This window comes from Apostichopus japonicus, chromosome 16, assembly GCF_037975245.1.
Source record: "Apostichopus japonicus isolate 1M-3 chromosome 16, ASM3797524v1, whole genome shotgun sequence".
Taxonomy (NCBI): Eukaryota; Metazoa; Echinodermata; class Holothuroidea; order Aspidochirotida; family Stichopodidae; genus Apostichopus; species Apostichopus japonicus.
Genome location: NC_092576.1, coordinates 32760153 through 32779268, shown reverse-complemented (window position 1 = coordinate 32779268; position 19116 = coordinate 32760153). Strand labels below are relative to the sequence as shown.

The 19116-nt window shown below is 35.0% G+C and overlaps 1 protein-coding gene across 1 annotated transcript in view; it reads right to left on the bottom strand.

Moving 5' to 3' along the window:
* Positions 1–10653: 10653 nt before the first annotated feature.
* LOC139982130 (uncharacterized) overlaps positions 10654–19116 on the bottom strand; it is a 262832-nt gene continuing 254369 nt past the window's right edge. The window contains exons 8-12 of the mRNA XM_071994721.1: positions 15557–15590; positions 13447–14930; positions 12929–13146; positions 12094–12170; positions 10654–10773 (exon numbers count right to left, since the gene is read on the bottom strand). Coding sequence (XP_071850822.1) covers positions 10769–10773; positions 12094–12170; positions 12929–13146; positions 13447–14930; positions 15557–15590 — 1818 coding nt within the window. The 3' untranslated portion in view covers positions 10654–10768. The remainder of the gene's footprint in view (positions 10774–12093; positions 12171–12928; positions 13147–13446; positions 14931–15556; positions 15591–19116) is intronic.

The following is a 19116-nucleotide window of genomic DNA, read 5'->3' as shown; positions in this document are numbered from 1 at the left end:
AACCAAATTTACCTCACCCATCCTTATTTTCAGCTAGGTCAATAAGACTAAATTCCGTCCCTCGCACCTAGTGCGCATCTTTTTAGATTTCAACGACCTCTATGTCACTGATAACGAAATTTTCAGGTTTTTTTTTTTTATTCTGAAGTAAAAATTAGTACTGCCATGAGCCCAAAATAAATTTCTCCCACAGAAATAACTTTACTTTTGGGATTTGAGGATGACCAATTTTGGCTTTGGCCCATAAGTGCCCAGAATTGAAATATATCAGGACTTCTACTTTGCTCAGTCTAGAAAGCTGTTGTGTGTATTTTCTTACTTATTATCAGAAAAATTCCACAAAAAGAAGTTATGAAATGGTTTTAAGAGTTGTAACTCAACCAAGTATTTTGTTCTGCTAGAATTCGAACTAAGTTTGGGAGTCAGGACCGAATGATTATTGTACACTGCCCAATTATTCAAGTAATTCAACCTCTAGCAATCAAACCTATAAATGTTCACGTCGCTATAGTCATCCACGATAATGTAAATTTGGCTGGACCATTCTCAGAGAGGGGCATTCCAGGATTCCTGAACATTCCAGAACGACTAACCTGGTTATTATTTGACAGCATTTTATTGATGTCGCTGCATGTTCAATGACTGCATGAGTAAGCAATGTAGGTATCGCACCACAATTATAGTAATGCACGTCCGCCTGAGAGGATATATAATCACTGTGGGACCTACTGTATTGATTTTTTTTTTGGACATTTTCTGAGTCATCACCATTATTTGTTATGCTTGGATGTTGACACTGAGAGTCTTTTAAGTCTGGATGATTGAAGGTTTTAGAAAATCTTGGTTGAAACAAGAAGATTCAGCAGCGACAGCTGGCAGATGGGCTGGGGAGCAAACTTTGAGCTCTTCTAGCTCAAAGTCTAAACTGTCATGGTGGCAAAGGTTAATTTCCTTATGATAGGCCAAGCTATTAACTATCATATGGTGGGTAGGACATGTCAGCTGAAAACTTCTATGCTCTAGCGGCCTTGGAAAGTGACAAGTTCAGTCTGTTAGTCAAGTTTGTGACCAAGTAATTGTGGTGCGGTACCTGTAATACTTCACTGTACGACTTGAGAGCAACACTGCTCTGAAATGACAAGGAGTCAAAATGTCACAAAAAAATCATTTGAAGATGTACGATTTTTAATGGAATTTAGTTTGAATGATATTGATAATCGCAAATGTAAGGCGTTCTATTATGAATTTTTCCCCGTCATCCTCTCTAATATTCTGAAATCGGCCATACATAAATGTAATGATGGCAATGAAATGATAACTTTGAAATAAAGTAATTCATTTTGATAAATAAAGAATGACAGGTAAAGAAGTGAACGAAATGATTTTCTATTAGCAGTAGTTAATGTGTCATTTTGTGATCCCTTATCAGAAAACTTATGAAATCTGACAAAATTCACATGAGTGGCTATGACACGGAGAGCTCTGTAGTAGTATTGGTCAGGTTAATCCTTGAATTGATCTCGTCCAATTTATCTTAATTTGGATCAATGAGACAATGAGTCCATCATGACTACCACGTCCATGACTGGTGAACTTTTATATCCTCCTTATTTCTTCACTAAATCATTTGCACCCATGCTAAAGGCCTTGCTTTTAGCCCTTCTTTGTGAGATTACGAGATGGTACTCCCGATAGCATGGAGTAGCGTGGGTAAGCAGATAGGGAATACTGATCTTGCATTGGGGTTTAGTAACGGTTAGGCTAGGAAGCCTTCATATCAGTTTTGATAACTCCAATAAATGATTACACAGGTCAAGATGATTATCTTTATTTATTCTCCCCTAGTTCTTGAGTAAGTGATTTGAAAAAAAAATGAGTTCTCTCAGGTAACTTACAAAGTCGTCATGTAAAAAAAGATTATCATAAAACATACTGGAAAACATCATCTCTCTAAAAATATTACTATTGCTGAAATGAATTAAATGCTTCAAAGAACCAATCGCAAGTGAAGTCAAGATGTTTCCAGTAAGCTCGGTCTAAAGTATGTATGCATGTTCCCTGAAATAAAAAGCATTTGCCTAGAGTATCATTGTTCTGAAAGATTTAAATGTAGGTATTACCAAATACAAATTCTTAGCCTGTTCTTCAAATCCAAAGTTAAGAACTGGAGTTAATACGTTCCAAGGATGCAGCAAACGAAGTTACCTTTCAGGGACTTAAATGTATTGCATGCCATAACATGACATTCCGTTAAAGAGAGAGTCTGAGTGTATTTAACAAAAGTAGATGCAAGAGAGATCTCATGAAGTGTTAATATACAATATATAACTGCATTGGCAGTTATAGTAAATTGCCTAAAATATCAAACATATCAAAATTAATTACAAATAAAGACAAAATGAACATACACCAACGCATTTTTTTTCTAAAGGGCAGGGATTTGATATCAGAACCAGAAAGTCATTGTGAAACAAAATGATGACTTTTCATGCCACAATAAGTTGACACAAAAGGCCTGCCATAGTTAATAGATAATATGTATCAGTTCATGGACCAAAATAATATCCTAAAAGATGAAAAAGCTTCAAATGGCCTACTACTAACAAAAACAAACATAATTGTAAACATGTTAACAAATTGAGGTCTAACATTTTGAGTGTGAGAGTGTTATTCCAGATGTAATACTGTAGTTTCTTGAAGGATTATTTGAATTCGACAATGCAAAGTGAGTTTGGTACATTTATGCTTAAACAGTACAACAAAGTTCTACCTTCCAACTTTCATGAGATTCATAAGAATAATATTAGAAGTTGAATTTTATCAGTCATAAACGTGCTCAGCTGCTTCATTCTCTGCTTGAGACTTGTTAAATTTGTTAAATTTAATTGTTTACTGAACACTTTTGCAATTAACACAAAGTATTTGATCTCTTTACCATCTCTAAGTAGTTGATAATGGATTCTTCTCTTCTTGATCATTTTTTCCTAAGTTGGCCTGACCTTAAAAAACTATGTTGTAGTCAAATCTACACATCAATAAAGTTGTTGGTAATGATGTAATTAAGAGTGTAATTTTATGTACTGCAAACATTTATTGTTATTCTTTAGACCTTGTTTACTTAAGCTTCGAATGTAAATAGTGAAATTGAAAATTTCAACGTAATGTCAATCCAGTGCATTGGTAATAATTTAAAACAAACTTGTGAACTTCAAATTGTAAGCAATGGTTATATCGAATGAAAATGATTCCTGCATGGGCACACGATGTGCAAGGTACTGTACCGTAGTTTCTAACTAGCGAAGAAATGTCTATATAGGAATCATTAACTAATTAAGGCAGGGTACCTCAGTTTCTATATCGAATTAGTTGTGATGCTGAGGTGACTGGTTCAAATCTGTTCCATAGAAATTGTTATTTGCTCTTTTCCATTAAAATGAGCATGTGTTATAAGTAGTTTTGCTACTCAATGTACTTGAACATTATACCTACTTAATCCAATCCAAGAATGTTGCTCTTATTTTGTCATTTACTTCAATCGTTCATTCAGTACCAATGTTATAAGATCGTCGCTGATTCCTGTTCTGATTTATACTGATGTGGCTGATTTCTACTGATGTGGCAGTTACGTGGCTGATTTATGCTGATGTGGCAGTTAGAAGTGGCGTCAGTGTATCATCATCTGGTACCTCCAGATTCCTCTCTCTAGCCTTTTGACAGTCTGTACCCCTGCAGCAAAATAAATTGCAACAGTTGCAACGAAATGTGAACATAGATAGATCTACGTTACAACGCAAATAAAGTTTAACATTGTTTCACCCAATTCTGTTCAAGGAAATATAGTTTGACTTTACTGGTTTTGAACAGGCTGCAGTTAACATCTATAATTCATTCTTAAAAAAATATTATGTAATATGTATATATATACACATTGAGAGCAAGACTTAATTATCAATTATCCCTGCACTTCCTATTTGATATACACAACCTACATACAAGTGTGTATCCTCCCATAAGTAGTATACATCCTGATACTTCATGGAAGGGGGGGGGGAGGGGTGAAGTAGCACAATGTATACTACTCCCATATTACGATGGTCAAGTCTGTCTATAGAAAAAACAGTCCACTCAAGCATTAATAATTTGTTACTTGATAGCATAAACTACCCCAAATACTTTAGAATTCATCCTTGAGTGAACCTATTTAGTTGATTAGCCACCTGTTTGATTGTAAACACAAGTGCTCTAATGGCTAGTACTACTTAAAAACAGGGGATATTGAATATCTACCCGAGTTGCTAATGCTAGCAATACTGAATGCTCTTCTGCACAAATTCACGATCAAACACACAGTGTATTATTCCAGTGGTCAAGCCAAACTTGTCTTCAAACACAGGAAAGTAGTACTGGCCATTAGAGCACTAATTGCTACATTTGGGGTATTATTAATGCTTGAGTGAATTTGATGAGGACAGTTTTTCCATAGGCAGGCTTAATAATAATAATAATAATAATAAATGAGACTTATATAAGCGCCAAATCAGTAAACAAAAGTTACTGCTCAAAGCGCTTTACAAAGAAAGTAAATTAATTTACAAAAGAACAAGTGAAAAAATGGGTCTTAAGTAGACTTTTGAAAGTAGAAAGGCTTGACTGTCATGTAGACTTTGAGTGAATTTATATAAGAATAAGGTACAACCTACGGTTACTTAGAAACATCAAAGATATTATGTTAACTTGTATCCTATTTAATAGAAAATTTTAATTACATAATGATATTATTTTCAAATAGTGACTCCAAATCGATAGTTAAAGAGCGTTCAGTATGGCTAACATTACCAACTCAGGTAGATATTCAATCTCCCCTGTATTTGGCCAAAAACACAGGGGATTTGGGTGGTATTTGCTATCGGCAGGGATGATCGTAATGATGGGGGTTTGTGTATGTTAACTCAATAAATCACAAATCATACGAAAAAATACACATAAAAATTACTTACTGCCATACTTCCCGGAATTCCCTAACCTGTACGAAAAAAGTCAATCATAAATGATAGCTGTAATTTTATCGTATGACAAAATAATTCAATTTTCAAAAGTATGGCTATTAAGGACTTGTTAAATCGCATTGTCAATCAAATGAGATTAGAAAATATTGAGCAATCAACTTAATGTTACCCTTTATATTACTTTTTCATAGTGATAGGATTTAATAGAGTAACATTAAGAAGCCAATTGTTTGTTATGTCTTTTATACCTATTATATAACTCTAATGAATCAGTGAATCACTAATGTTTTCTAAGATCTAGTAGCAAGCCTTATGTAACTTATATAAAGATAGCAAAACTCCACATTTCCTATTTGCAATATGTAATCTATTCTTTTGTGTTCAAGGTGCACACAGCGACAATCTCTTTTAAATCGTCTGTTTCAAACATTATAATATTTCTATACATGCCAAAAAATGTTCCGATTATTTTGTAGGTTAAAGATCAATCTCCTCCTTTACAATGTTTATCGAGATTAAACCAATGATTTTGTGTATTGTAATACATTATACTTCACTACCTACCTCCTTGCTGTAAACTGCATCTGTCACATCGAGTGTACGATCATCATACTATAAGTTAGATACAATAGGAAGGTTTATGAGCTTTACCGATATGACGCAATAAAATCAGTCCAACAGTAATGAGGCGAATCAAGAATTAATTTCTTTTCAATAAAAACAAAGAAGGAAATATGCTACAAAGAAAATGTTACTTTGGGATGAATATCAGAGATGCTTGGGATCTAAGTAATATCAATATTATCCGTAACATGACGATGTCATTTTCAAACTGCCATAAGGAGCATGTATCTCGTAATTTACAGGAACAAAGGTGACAAAAATGAATTATCAACTGTTCTTTTTGTCTCCTAATATTTTTAATTTTTATGTAACAGTATAAAAATGTAGCCCTCTGCTGATCATAATTTAATGAAAAGACTATGATACTGGACACACACGCAGCAGCAGTTGTAACTGACAGTGTGAAGCATTGATTCCGCGTTCGAAAACTCAACTATACTGGATAATTGCATGAGCTTTTCATCTACTACTTTTAGGCAAGATGCATGACGAGGTACTGCAATCAATGTTAATTTAATGTACTCGAGTGACCACGGAAAAATCTGAAAACAAAAACCGGTTAAACAAGTTTCCATATACCCCCCCACCCACACCCCTGAACTGTTCATTGAAATACAAATCAATATACGAACAGTGGTCAAAGTAAGGTTGTACAGACATGGTGTTTTTCTGTTTAATTTTCTTTTTTACTGGATCCAATTTAACTATCTGAGCAAAACATATTGATGCATCTGACCTGTCAAACTGTTCCTTCCTTTTATTGATTCATTTTGAAAATCACTTAACAGTCGTTTGGGAGTTCCGATTCTTCAAATACATTAATACTTCTTTCCAGATAATTATATAACCAGTTGTCAAGCAATAGGTTAGTGGAACATGTTTTAATAAGTTGCTAATACTCACCATCCATCGACCAGATTCAAGGTTGAGGTCATACATTCTGCCACCATAGTACGGTAACCAAGTGACTAAAATGAAAGAGGTAACAATGCCATGATTAACAAAATAACAAAAAAAAACATGATTATTTCACTCCCAGACACCCCAATGACCTACACTACAGTAACATATGCCTTGAGAAATGTGTTGTGAAGAGACTGTACAAGAATCTGCTACGCACAGCTATTTTACATAATTAAATTAACATGTAGAACATGTGCAAAACAAGGCAGAAGGGCAAGTTTTGACATCATTCTCTGTTCTGTTATCGAGTGAAAATGTAACTTTCATTTATGCAGAAAGCTTTGAAACGGGATTAACGGAATTAACCAGTTTGTGTATTATTGTTGCTTTAAAACATTTAACCTGACATTCTTTAGAAAAGCATAACATTGGATTACAGTTAGATGGTGGTCTCCCCTTCATTGCCATGTACCATGCAAAAGGCAAACGTTTGATGAACATATGTAAGGTACTGGATGTATTTCATGAAAACCCTGATCTGGAGATATTCACGTCTTAAACTACCCTCACTGCATATTGTTATTGTAACTGTAGAACTTCCTGAGTGTAACTAATACTAATTCAGTCTGGTTCTTAATTCCTCACCATATCTCTGTGGTGGTATGTTTATATTTAGACACCTAGTGTATGTATAATTGTCTAGCAGTGACAGACACTCTGAATACAGAAGTCAAAGCAACAATATCCCAGCCAGCTGTACTGCCTCTCTTGAGTCTTCTATCAAGCTTATTACTGCATAGCTATCTAGCATGTATTAGAAAAACATACATCTACTGAATATAAGACTACACACTTTAAAACTTCCCAACCATACCATAAATTATATGACCCTACAGGGATTGACTGACTTTTCTTTTGCCACCCCCCTCCATCTCCCCTCCCCCTGTCACTCCTCTTCCCGAAGCTCTCTTCCACCCCCTTTTTTTCTCCACACATTTCTGTCTTTGTCCTCCAGTTTATTCCCTACCCTGTTCCCTTAATCCTCTCTTTGGATCTCCTACCTCTCCTCTTCCCCTGTTGGTTTCTTTCTTCTCTCCATCCCTTGTCTACTAATCCCCTTACATCTATCTCTTTGTGTTCACCATGCTCATTAACCTGTCTGTATTCTGTGCGTGTTTTTGTCCCTTCTGTTACTGTTACTTGTCATTTAGCCTCTGAAGAAGTTCCTGCTAGGATCAAAACGTCAGGCCAACTTAGTTTACACATTATCCTACACAGGTTCTTTAGTGGATAAGCAGTTTGCTAACAGTTTTATTTTATTTTGAATATAAGACAAGTTAGAAGGCTTGAGGTCTTCATAATATAAGACTCGTCTATAAATATTCATCCTTTTGTTGATGCTTTACATATTTAATTTTTAATTCTAATGATAACTTCAGGCAACTAATGATCAGTAATACAATTAACGTTATTAACTACAATGATTGGATGCCTTATTAATAGTATCAGACCCTATTGATCAATCCATCCTGAGCATTCGCATACTGTACCTTTTACTTTCCTTGAATTCATTATTGAAGGAATATCCTTAGCAGCGATAGACTGGGGCAACAGACAAAATAAGAACCTGTGAAATAAAGCAGAACCATGAGTCAGTCAATTGCGTGAATACAATTCACAAAAAGTTATCGGATTTCATTTTTGGTAAATCTTTCAGACGAATAGTGTCAATGACCTGAACGAGTAAAGCATTGACAATAACACAGACCATAAAGATAACCTGTATATCATATATATAAACAAAGAGTAAAAGCAATTCATAAGAAGGAAAGTCATTCAATGATATAGCATTTGTTTTGTGAAATATTTGAAAAATATCTTGTTTTCTGCCAAGTCCCTAATATGACAATTAACCCGAACAAAGCACCACTTCCAAATGTAGAGTTTAACAACAAGGCGAAGGTAAAAAATGTGTCTGTAAATACTCAATTCAGAAACAATAGAATTCTGTCCTGTGAGAGTATAAATCCATTTGGCATAGGTTGATAAAACTGTGTAGGCATTTATGCCTATTTAAAGTGTGAAAGTGGTATCTAGGTACGCATTACAAAGATACTCATTGAAATACTCACATTAGCTCTTCCAATCGCTGTGACTGTTGTGCAAACATCAATATGCCAACAACCTCTGTCTCTGTCAGTTCTCTTCCCTCATAATCTATCGATAGCTTCTTTAATGATACAGGACAGGACAATTGTAGCCCTGAACAGAGGATGATGTTACCAGCATTAACCTTGGAGAAGGATTGTAGAAGCTCCAGATGGAAGATGGGGATCTGGAGGAAGGTAATATACGGTTCAATCAACATTGAAAAGATTTAGAGCTATATCAATTATTTATACAATTATAACCTACTGTGGCCAGTAACTTTCCTGAAGGTATCTCTTATCCATTTTAATACTAGCATAATCCACTCCTCCCATTATTACGATTAGGCTTAAGTTGTTCATTGAAACCTAAAATAAATATTAACAGAAAAAACATTTTTCTTAATCATTTTTAATCCGGGTTGATCCCACTTTTTTATCTAAAATCATGAACAATGTATAAAAAAGACAGTAACACCAAAGTGAATGAATGCATGAGACATAAAATGGACGAAGGACTAATACATAAATGATAACCAGGATGAAATATGGACTGTTAGACTAGGAATGTAGTAAGAAAATATCTTCATATGAATTAGTTATGTTAAATGTCATGTGCTATCGTGCCAAACCACACGCCTAATGTTTTATAGATATATTGTCACTTCTGTTTGAGTCCGCTCAGAAAAACTTGCGTCCCTGTAGTCCTCCATGAAAACATGCACTGTAAAATACTTCTACAGGAACACATAATACTGAGCTTTAATGACACCTGAAAGCACATTGGCTTGTGCGCAACAGAAGCCTATAGTGATACAGTAGGTCTATGACATGCACAAAAAAATCATCAAATGATAAACCTGTAACTATACACCAACAAAATGACTTTCAAAGTTCCGAAGTGAGAAATTTTACCGTAGACTAGTTACCATATATGCTTTCTAGATCACACATTCCATACTACTGCATGGTAAACAACTTCCTTACAATGAATGTTGCACAAGAAAAATAAATCACTGGGGCACTTGGTCAAAGACAGTGCTAAAAAATTTGCAACAAAGAAATTACTGCAGTGTGAATGTACATTTTACTTGAGAAACTCTCAATGTGGAGAGATCAAATTTACTGTGAGGTGAAAATCAATTTTTAGTATCCGAGATGTTAGCTTCCTACAAAATTCCTAACTTGTCTCAACTCATAAATTTTTTTGATCAAAACAATGATTCAAATATTGCGTGATATTGTAAAAAAAATAACCAAAACTTCATACCATGACTGTCAACAGGGCCTAATGTTATGATATTTGAGTGCACACATAGCCTATAACACAAACATTGTCATCTCTACACAGGAAAGTAATGTTATATTGTTGTTATTTACATAACTTGTGTTCATTGACCAATACAGACGCAAAAATGTTTCCAGACAATGGGTAAGGAACTATTAGCCAATCAGATCATGGGAAGTTTGCAAAAGAACCATGACTATTATTTGCACGTAAATCTCTGTAATGTAAATGTTGTTAACTCCGTACCTTGTGGCTGATTGCTATGATTTATTTGCATTAAAAACAAATTCAATCATCGGAATGTTTGGAAGAAAGTTTGGTTATCCTGAGGTTTGCAAATTAATGTTCATTCAAAAGATATTCATTAAAAAATTTGTTTTTTTTATGTTTTGCATATAGGCCTAGTTGTGAGTGTGTGTACTTAGGGTTTCCATCCGTGGGACGCAATGTGAAGCGTTTGCGTCCATCTCTGAAACTTTGCGTTCCGGATGCAAAATCCTGCATTTGTAACACTGTTGAAGACAATGAATCAAAATTTGACTGCAAAATGCAAAATGATACTATCGTATCTTTATAAAACACTTAATAACATAATGGGGATGACATATATCTAGTACATAATGGGGATGATGTAGTTTGATATCTAGTCCATCATAGGGATTTTGATATCAGACTACTGACTTACATCATTGTTAGATGCGTTCTTCAGTAGCTGCAAAGTACAATTCTGTTGTAAGTTACTATCTTCAGTCCAGATCTGTAACCTCTCTGAACACAGTGACTCAATAATATTGATATCATCAACCTGAAAATAAACACAAAATGAAGCAGTGTAAACTTTCCTCTCTGTTTTTAATTTTTTTTGCTATTCTAATTGTAGTATCATTGGTATTACTATAGATTAAAGAAAATCCATTGTTATGAAAGTAAGTCCAAATACATCAAGCAAAACTTCCTTTTTATACTACCAGACTAACCACAATAAACAGAAAAGTTTAAAGTACTCTCAATAGAAAAGAGACGTCATAGAGGGTTTCCTTGGGTATCTTCAGTTGATTAATTATCTGAATTAATTAGTTATCAAAAGTTTCCACTGACCAACTCATATTTGAAATATGTTTCCACAACCTAGATCTACACATTATATTCCCTAAGCTATGTCACGATCTCTGTCGTTGTCTAGTGGTTGTCGGCATGTTTTACTTTACTGCTGTTGTTATTACTTTTAGGTTTTCTTTAGTTTGGTCATTTTAAAATCCAGGTTTTGGTTCTTTTGTACAGTGCTCTTGAGCATGTTTTACTTTTACTGCTGTTGTTATTACTTTTAGGTTTTCTTTAGTTTGGTAATTTTATATTCCAGGTTTTGGTTCTTTTGTAGAGTGCTCTTGAGCATGTTTTATTTCATGATAACAGCACTTTAATATATGGTATTTATTATAATTATTATTATTATTATTATTTCACAACTTCCAACTTGTTCTGCACTAATGGACACACAACATAACAAAAGCCCTGGCAACAAGAAAAAAAAGAATCATACCTCCCAATAACCAGAATGGAGATTCAGGCTGTAACCATAGTCTCGCCAGTATACTATGATGACAAGTATGCAAAAATATGTTACATTTAAAGACATTGTAGGATTTATGAAGGAGAGAGATTAACTTTTTCACATAAATGAAACGGATACCTCAACACTAAAAATGGAACATTTAAAAACTAACTTTGAATTTGGTGCTTTTCATCCAACAAAATGGCTTGACTTGAAACAACACGATTTCGGTCTTTAGACTTAAAGTAATGTTCTTAAACAACCATCCTAAGTATAGGTATGATTTACTAAGTTAATAACATTGCCATTACAGTAGCTTGTACCAAAGGAATGTTTCGAGCATAGGATAAATCATGTAGGCAGTTAACATTAATTGCCCCTGAAATCCATGTAATCCTCCTGACAAAGCAACTTATTTTGTCATTTTTTCTACTTTTGCTTCATTCTTGCTTTTACCAAATCTGCTTTTTGCACTGCTTATGAAAATGTTACAATGTATTGTCTCTTATATCAACTCCTTGATGACTAGATTTAATCAAATAATCAACCAATACTGACAGAATCGATAGTTACTTTTAAATTTCCTAGATATCATCTCTGCATTGATAGACTCTTGAGAGGGCGAAAGAGGCAGCAGACATTCACTGAACCTTTGAAGTAGAAAGGAAGAAACAAACCAACATGAGAGAAAGATAGCAAAGCAGTCTTGCTGTGAAGCAAATTCCATATAGAAATGTTTAGGAAGTGCTTAAAAATGATTGGAAACGAAACACCTTACTGTGGACATCATTTTGCTGTTTAATGTAAGCAAATGAGCCCATAACTGCAGGAAGGTAATAGTGTTATGTATGTTTAGGATCGTCCTCAGGTCGTGCTATGAGTCCATGAAAGGAATAGGTGTGCATACAATCTGATAGATTGTAAAATAGACTTGTTGGTTATACAACTCCATGCACAGTATGTTGTCCTCCATTTGTAAGAGTGGGGGATTATCTCATACTACCACATTACTGAATAAAACTTCCAAAATTCATGAGGAATTTTTTGAGGAACAATAACACCTTGGCCTCTTTGATGATACTTGTCATATCATGTAAGACATTTTCCCAATCATATTTGTAAACAATTCTTACCTTCCAAATTTACAACTGTCATTGTTTCTTTTTGTTATAATTAACACTGTGATGGCTAGTCATACCAACATAAAAAATTCATCTTTTTTTCATGATTGTAACACTAAAAATTCTGATTACAATGTATTTCTTGATGATACATCATTTATAATACCAGTTTTGTCAGAGCTCTTTGTTTATCTCCATTACTTTGGTAAATCAGTTATTTTAATTGTAACAAGAGGGAATACTTGTAGGTGCATAGTATGATAACAATTACATGAGATTCAACTTACGAGAGCTCCTTAACAGACTGACAACGAAGCGCAAAACGGAATATGTGTGTTAACTGTATCTCTGATATTGTACGTGGTTCATTTCCCTCCTTCTCTGTCTCTATGTGTATCTTTTCTAATGTCACTAAAGGACAGAGAGAGAGGTCAGATTGGAGTAAAATAGTGTATCCATCACACTCCTTGAAGGCCATGGTCAGGTGTAGGCAAGCTATGGTAATCTGTTAGAGAAATGAACAAGGTTAATGTATTGTAGTTATCCTCTACTTAAACAATCATGCTACATTATGAAATGATGGAGGGTTTTATGTTATTGAGTTATACCATACAATTACATTGTGAGGTCAAAATGACATTTCAACAGTAGCTTACGATGACAATGAAACGCTACTGCATAAAACCATTTGGTCATTTACTTGGAGTATTTTTGTTTTTTTGCAGTAAAGGTGACCTCACAACTAAAACATGACCACAAACCTGAGGAAATATGTCTTGATTGCAGTGAAAGAAAATGACCTCACCTGGTTTGCACTCGCGAACTCCAAAACTTGTAAAGTTGATCTCTGAAGTAGTTGACTGTCATCACCATTTATGTGGACCACTGTAGAGGCCAACTTTTTGATTGTATCAACAATCTTCTCATTTTTATAGTCTTGTTCCAGCATACACATCATAGCAAACTTTTCATGTTGAAGGTTGTCTTGCAGATAATTTACAATTTTACCCGAAGCAGTCTTATTAAGTCCACAGGCAAACCTGTAAACATAGTGAAGTTCAAAGGGATCCAAACAACAGAGCAGTTCAGCTACACTCTGACTCTCTGTTGTGGCAGAGGTTGAAGATTCTTGAGATATATAATCAGCAATGTAGTGGGCAGCATACCACTCACAGAACAATTTGTGGTAGAATCTGACTTCCTTTTTATAGAGAAATTGATCACCAGTCAGAACATCTTCCTCAAAAAATATTCCAGTTTTAAGGTACTGCTCATAAAAGTCATCCCCAAGTCGATTTCTCAGGGAAGTACTGTCCCACACAATCAGTTGGTTTCTATCGCTCAATGCCTCAAAAGCAACCTTGTTCAACTCATCATGTTTTAAGTCAAAACATACCTTTTCAATTGTTTTGTTCATCAAATGACTATGGAAGCAAGCTATCACATAACGAAAGAAACTAGTAACGGATTTGAATGTCTTCAAGTCTTTGTTCTTGTGGCTCATGTGAGCAAACAAAACAAACAACAAAGGAACTTGACACAAGTCACCGAGTAGAGGGTTTCGTTGGAGTGTAAGTATTATTTCCCTGGCGGCTTGTTCGTCACCCTGTACAACTGCTTTTCGAATATATTGATCTCGGATGTCCTCGTTGAAACCTGTTAAACGTATTCGATCAGTATGCGGTGCAAATTCTTTCGGCAAGTAGAAAGGCCTGGTAGTCAGAATGACGTCTATTTCCTGCCACATTTCTCTCCGAAGGATAAGAGAAATATCAGTCTCTTGATCGTCTTTATCAGGGTATTCGTCAAATCCATCCAAAATAACCAATGCACCTGAACAATTCTTTATGATTGATTCCACAATATCCTCACTCAGATCTGAGTCTCTGGGTAATATAAAACGCCGTATTGCTTGGTATATTGACTTCACCCCTCTCAGTTGTCTTAGCCGCAGGTAAATAAGTATCGGTATATTACTTAAAGGGGATCTTGGAACTCTTTGGCACCAATCGTATGCAAGCTGTAGTGTCAGTGTTGATTTTCCATATCCCGGGTCACCCTCTATAATTTGCCTACCACAATTCTCAGGTTTCTTTAGTAGTTCATGATGTGACTGTAAAAGATTCCAAATTTTGTGTCCATGTGCTTGTCCAACTAACCGTTCAATGCCGCTATCAACATATACATTATCAACACAATACATGATGTCTCTGATGTAAGGCAATGGTTGTACAGAGTGATAAAGTATCTCATACTTTGCCTTTAATTCCTTGATGAATTTTTCCTCCTCTGTAGGAAACCATAAAAGTGTGATTCATAACAATTTTACTTTATATCATTAACAAAGTCAATAACTAAAATGTTCAGAAGAAAGTTTTTTTTTTATTTGGAATTTCATTATTGGTAGCTGCTCAATCAAATTTACTGTAGAAAACAATGTCTTGATATGTTAATTTAATTGCTTAACGTTAGATTTGTTCTCAAGCTAAATGCCTATTTGAACAGCTGCGTTAATTGCAAAGAGACAATCGATTCCAATATTTAGTAAAGATGTGTAAAAATTCAGGAGTCATCATTGAGTCATAATTGTATCTAAAGTGGGCGCATTCTGAAGTAATCAGAATGTTCATGTCTTATTTTCATAAACCATAAATGCTGAAATACAAAAGGAACCGTGAAATTATTGTGTCATTAATTAATCACCATTGGTAAAGTTAACTGTAACATGAATTTGATATGACAGCAATAAAGTCACTGGAATCAGTTACAGTATTATAAATGATCATTTGTAGAGGATGTATGTTGAAATTTATTTTAATTTATGCGTGGTATTTAACAGTATCTTAAAGAAATTGAAGTTATTGTTTGCAGCATTCACTGCACTCAGCTTGCAATAAATTGTACATCAGACTTACCAGGTGTCCGGTGAGTCTCAGTCATGGGCAACGTCTAAACAAGAGAGAGTGAATAATACTTTGAAACATATTATCAATAAAACTATCAATTTGTAGTAACTATTTGCAAATAATTTGATGATGTAATTGAAATTTTCTATTAAACAGGATACAAGTTAACATAATATGTTTGCTGTAGGTAAGTAACCATATGTTGTACATTATTCTTCTATAGATTTACTCGGAGTCTACATGACAGTCAAGCCTACCTATAGAACCAGAAGGCAAAAATGCATTGTGGTTTCAATGATGTATCATGAGCAGCTTTCTTCATGAATCTGACGCAATGTATAGTGAGGGTGTACATATTTACAAGGGTATCACGATTTGCCCTCTAATGACGCCAAATGACCTTTGACCTTTACCAAAACAATCAGCTTCTTTAACACAATGTGGTTCTCCCACACACCAAATATGGGGTCTGCACATAGCTCCCTTCTGAGATATCGTGTATACAAGGTTTTCACAATTTGACCCCTGGTGACCCCAAATGAACTTTGACTTCCACCAAAAATAATATACTTTTGTACTCAATGTGGTACTTCTACACACTAAATATGAAGTCTGCTCATGCATCCCATCTTGAGATGTCGTGTTTACAGGGTTCTCACAATATGAACCCTGGTGATCCCAAATGACCTTCCACTTCGACCAAAAACAATAAGCTTCTGTAACACAATGTGGTACTTCTACACACTAAATATGAGGTACTCCCAAGCTTCCCTTCTTGAGATATCGTGTTAACAAGGTTTTCAAAATTTGACCCCTGGTGACCCCAATGACCTTTGACCTCCATCAAAAACGATAGGCTTCTTGTACTAAATGTGCTACTTCTACAAGTAAATATGAAATGAATCGTGTTTAAAAGCTGGGCATCACAAACGCACCCACACGCACGCCATCATGAAGGTTATGATTATCATCGAAACCAAAAACTGTCTTCATCAAATTCAATCAAGCATTAACAATTTGTTACTTGATGGCAAAAACTACCCCAAATACTGTCCTTAGGATTCATCCTTGAGTGTTCCTATTTAGTTGACCAGTCACCTGTATGATTGTAAACACAAGTAAACACAATGGCCAGCACTACTTTCCTGTGTGTGAAAACAAGTTTGGCTTGACCACTGAAAAAATACACTGTGTTTAAGCATGAATTTGTGGATTGTTCAGTATGGCTAGCATTACCAACTTAGGTAGATTTTCAATCTTCCCCATTTTTGGCCAAAGAAAAGGGGACTGGGGTGGTCTTTGCTTTGAGGCAGGGAAGATCGTAATGTACATGTTATTCTCAACACACAGCTGGTAGGGAAAGGATTTCAGACAGTTGCGTGTATTACTTATATCTATTACAACATGAAAGGAATGTTATTACAAATGAGTATAATGTTACCTTTTTCTTGCAACATATTATGTGTATTATCAGTTGTTCACTTACTGCTGCAAAAGTGCTCAATAAATAGAGGTACAATAGTGCAAGTTAATATAGTATACGTATATGGTAACCTACAGCATGTTTAATCTCTGAGTTTCCCACCTGGGTCATTCCATGCCAAATCAACAAGAAAAATTTGATTTCGACACCCACCGTCTCAGATTTTCACCAAATTCGGTGTGGAGTTTCATAATATAAAGATAAGAATCCACACCGAATTTTAGCTGAAAATATTAATCGGTTTGTGAGATATCGGCTTTCAAAAATTGGTGAAATATTAGGCCCCTATCTCATTTTCTGCCATTTTAATTACTTGTTACAAAAAATTGAGACCGTAAATTTTCCTCAAAATTAGCTAAACTAGAACATTGGTCACATGTCTTCCCCAATATCTGCAACCACAGACATATAATATAGTTACCTATGCTGAAGGCGGATTGTACATAACGAAAATCAGCAATTTCAGCCAAAATTTGTGAAAATATGCGACATTTTCCTCCAATTTCAGAAAAAAATATTTCCATTTAGAGAGAGAGTACCATCACAATTTTTTGCACAACAGTTCTTTGTTATATGCTCTATCAATGTGCCAAATTTCAGATTCATAGATGCTGTCCCACATTGAAAATTTTTCATATGTATGAGAAGGTGTGAAAAAAAGTTTTTGCAATTTTTTTTTCACTCATTAAAATTCAAAATCCCTTAAACTTACCTTTATTACCCTCCTACTTTAAATTAATGTCCATATTGAGGATCTCCATGCTTTAAATTACTATAATCCAAGTTTCATGTCTGTAGCTTACTCAGAAGAAAAGATATTGAAGAAAAAGTCCGGGGGTATTAATTTAGGTCAATTCAAAATGGCCGCCATTTTGGATTTTTGGGGTCAATTTCACCAATTTTTGAAAGCCGATATCTCACGAACCAATTAATATTTTCAGCTAAAATTCGGTGTAGATTCTTATCTTTATATTATGAAACTCCACACCGAATTTGGTGAAAATCTGAGACGGTGGGTGTAGGGCCCTTGTTGAGTTGGCATGGAATGACCCACCTGTGTGGTGATCATCAGACAAGTTACACGTTTGTAACTATTTTCTATATGGTATATACCGTGGCTGATTATAGTAATAGATTATGAAATCTCAGTGCGCGTTTCTTTACTAGTTTATCTATGTGTTATATTTTTTGCATGTACTAACAAGATTCAAGGCTCGTCATTACTAACATACAACCATCCAAGCCGCATTTGTTTCCATACCACCACCAGTCCTCAGTAGGGAATATTTAAAGTAGAACGATAGTGACAGAAAAAAAATCTCTTATTTTCATATATAATGTAGTTTATATGTTACCAAACAACATATTTTTTTAATTTTCCAAATAGCACACCGGAAAGTTATAAAAAAAGGAATTATAACATTGTTTTTTCATCTCCATAATTTAGGAATTTGCAAACACCGCAACAGCCCTCAGGTCAGTGAATGACATCACTGTGATGATCTTTTCTGTTGTGCACTGTTCAGTACGGAGCTGTGCGTGCATGTCATGTCAGCATAACTGTTATTTTAGTTTAATTTTCCGGCGTAAGGTTCAAGACATAAATAGATAATGAATATCATGGCGTTTCTTGATTACTTCACCACGTGTTTACAAGTTTTTTTTTACGAAATTTGCGCAACGATTTCCCAATATCTGAAGAGGTAACTCGCAAGCTGACCCAAAGTAACGTAAATCACAAGATCACGTTATTGGCGGGTTTTATACAGAGTGCTCTATGAATGTGCTGACTTACCTGTCAAACTGGCACAATACTAATAGTGATCATAGTCTCAAACGTAGATTAATATAACATCCGAAAGAAAATCCAAAGTTCTAAACAAAGTAGAATCGCTCATATGCACTAGGCCTACTGTAAAACATAAACGTTCCTTGTTCCGTGCGTCATTAAATCCAACAGAAAGGTTTCATTGAGCTTGAAATACAACCAAGGGCGGCGGAACCGGGAGGGGGCACAGGGGGCACGTGCCCCCCACTTTTCCTCAGGTTAAAAATGTGCCCTTTTTCTACATAAAAATTGAGGTGT